At 34.4% G+C, this 2611-nt stretch overlaps 1 protein-coding gene across 1 annotated transcript in view; it reads right to left on the bottom strand.

Moving 5' to 3' along the window:
* The window catches only part of LOC106884137 (alanyl-tRNA editing protein Aarsd1), a 380618-nt gene extending 378487 nt beyond the window's left edge, over window positions 1-2131 (bottom strand). The window contains exon 1 of the mRNA XM_052974125.1: window positions 1961-2131. Coding sequence (XP_052830085.1) covers window positions 1961-1999 — 39 coding nt within the window. The 5' untranslated portion in view covers window positions 2000-2131. The remainder of the gene's footprint in view (window positions 1-1960) is intronic.
* Between the last annotated feature and the right edge of the window lie 480 nt (window positions 2132-2611).

The following is a 2611-nucleotide window of genomic DNA, read 5'->3' as shown; positions in this document are numbered from 1 at the left end:
TGTATATATATATATGTGTGCTTATGTTCGTCCCCCCCCCCACCATCGCTTGACAACCGATGGTGATGTGTTTACGTCCCCGTAACTTAGCGGTTCGGCAAAAGAGTCTGATAGAATAAGTACTAGGCTTCCAAAGAATAAGTCCTGGGGTCGATTTGCTCGACTAAAGGCGGTGTTCCAGCATGGCCACAGTCAAATGACTGAAACAAGTAAAAGAGTAAACGGGTACATGTGTCAGTATATGTTGTGTGAGCGCCCAGCAATTTTTTTTTTTTTTTTTTTTTCAATATTAAAGTCTGATGTAATCGGAATCTACATCAGCTAAAGGATCGTTGAAGAAGATCTCATTACGAAATACCAATTTTTCTGAAAGTTACGGGGCGGCGGATAAAATGGGGCGCAGTTGTGTAGGTATGCCAACTACTTTCCTTGTCGTTCCTTCCATAGTACGTCAACCCTCTCTGTCTATGTTTGTCCTGTGGCGTTCAACTTGCAGAAGTCTTTCAAAGAGAATATTAACCGTGCTGACCAGTCTCGAAGGGCTTGTGAAAAACATGAACACAAACTCTTCCTCTTTAACCGACGAATAAACCTCAACGTAAACGTTTGACTTGCTAGAGATGGCAGCCAAATCTCATTCAACTTACACTCACAAACCGTAAACAAGGAAAATAAATGTTTAATTACGTAGTCATGAACATCCTTAAGAAGACGATATATTCGTAACTGAAATGGCTCTGGTCATTATAAGGGTCAGCTGAGGTTTAAAAGGTGAAAGAACTTCAAACAAGGATATATATTTTGCTCCATACTTTAGAAAATAAATACGTTAAATAGTTAAGAAGACCAATCTTTGAGAAATTAGCTACACGTGTTATTTATTTCGTGACATCCAGGTGAGACATGTACTTCACCGAAATAACACCAAAAGTTGATTAGGCTTCCTTATTTGCTACAACAGGCCCTTAAAATGGTTATTACCTATTTCAGTTGTCGAATATATGTTGTTGTTTTCTTTTTTACTTTATATCTTTTATTGGTTTCACTCATTTGGTTGCGGCCACACTACAGCTACGTCCAAAGCGGTTTAGTTGTATAAATCGACCACAGTACGTTTTTTTTTTTTTAATTATTATTATTCTGGTACTTAGTCTATCAACTATTTTGCAGAACCGCTAAGTTTGGGGAGACATAAACAAAGCAGCACTGGTTTTTCGTCAGCTCGGAGCTGCTGTAGAAAATACTTGCCCAATGTGTCACACAGTGGGGCTGAACCCAGAGCCATGTGTTTGGGAAGCAAACTGCTTACCACATAGCCACACCTGTGTCATTTTTAGGGGTTTGGTGGACGACATCATTCACCCTTACAACCTACCCTCATGGCACATAGATAAAGAGGCTAGGCTGGAAAAGAGAGTAACTGACATCGTCTCTGCATACCGACACCCTGGATATCAATACCGAAGGATCGCCGCGATGGAATTATAGGAAAACAAAATCCAAAATATTAGTATGAAAGAATTAACTGAGATTTTCAACGTAAATATTATTAAAAACGGTCGTCTATAAGTTTAGAACTTTACTTTCCCTTTTGCCACATGTCAGACACCAATTTTCTCCGACCGGTGGGTCTGTTTCCTCTTGTAATTATTGTTTTTCAATAATGTTGTCGGGTCGAAACGTTTAATGTGCCCAACCAAAAAATTTGATTTTTTTCCCCCCTTATATAAGAAAATATAATAAATTTTATTCAACCAGAATTGAAAAGTCAAGAAGAACGAAAATGTATATAAAATGAAATAAAACATCTTTTTTATAGAGCAACAGGAGAAGAGTTTATACTTTTAGTAAACAAAATAGTCTAAACTGATTAGTAAACAAAATAGACGAAGTAATTTTATAATACAAAAGTACAATATTAGAAAAAATATTTATAGAAAAAATATTGGCTTGAATTTACCTCGGTTAAAAAGCTGTCCTCTTGACATTTTAAAACCATTTTAAAATATATATATAATTGTATATCCTCAACGTTAAACGATATTGTATTCTAGAGTACGTGCAATTAGACGGGGAAAAACACCGGGTACAATAATTCCTAACATCCGGTCCGGTTTCGTTACAATTTTACCTATGCGGAAGGTTAATATAAAGCTAATTTCTCACCTTACGAGAATTAGAATTATTAATCAATTATGAAAAATACAATATATATATTTTTGCTTTATGTATTTTGAACGATATATTACAAAAGAAATTATAAAAATATATCAAAAATAAATATTATGGAGATGTAAACAATTTTTAAAAATTAGGTGAAAATGTTTAAAATGCTGAAAAATTCGAAAGGAAACTGAAATATTCATCTTTTGGGTAATAAATTTCAATTATTCTGATTCAAACGATTTTATTTTCATTTCAGAATTTTATAAAACTGCGTTCAAGCACAGTTACGTTTTCCTTGTTTGACTGCATTTCCATCACTTAGCAACAATGTCAACTATTCGATTCTATCTGTACCACTTGGATAATGTGAACAAAATTTAGACAGACCTTCTTTCTTACAAAATAAACTGATACAAACTATCTTTTTTTTTATTATAGAAGTATT

This window comes from Octopus bimaculoides, chromosome 17 (genome assembly GCF_001194135.2).
Source record: "Octopus bimaculoides isolate UCB-OBI-ISO-001 chromosome 17, ASM119413v2, whole genome shotgun sequence".
NCBI classification, from domain to species: Eukaryota; Metazoa; Mollusca; class Cephalopoda; order Octopoda; family Octopodidae; genus Octopus; species Octopus bimaculoides.
Note: the sequence above shows the minus strand (reverse complement) of the source record. Positions and strands in the feature narration are given on the sequence as shown.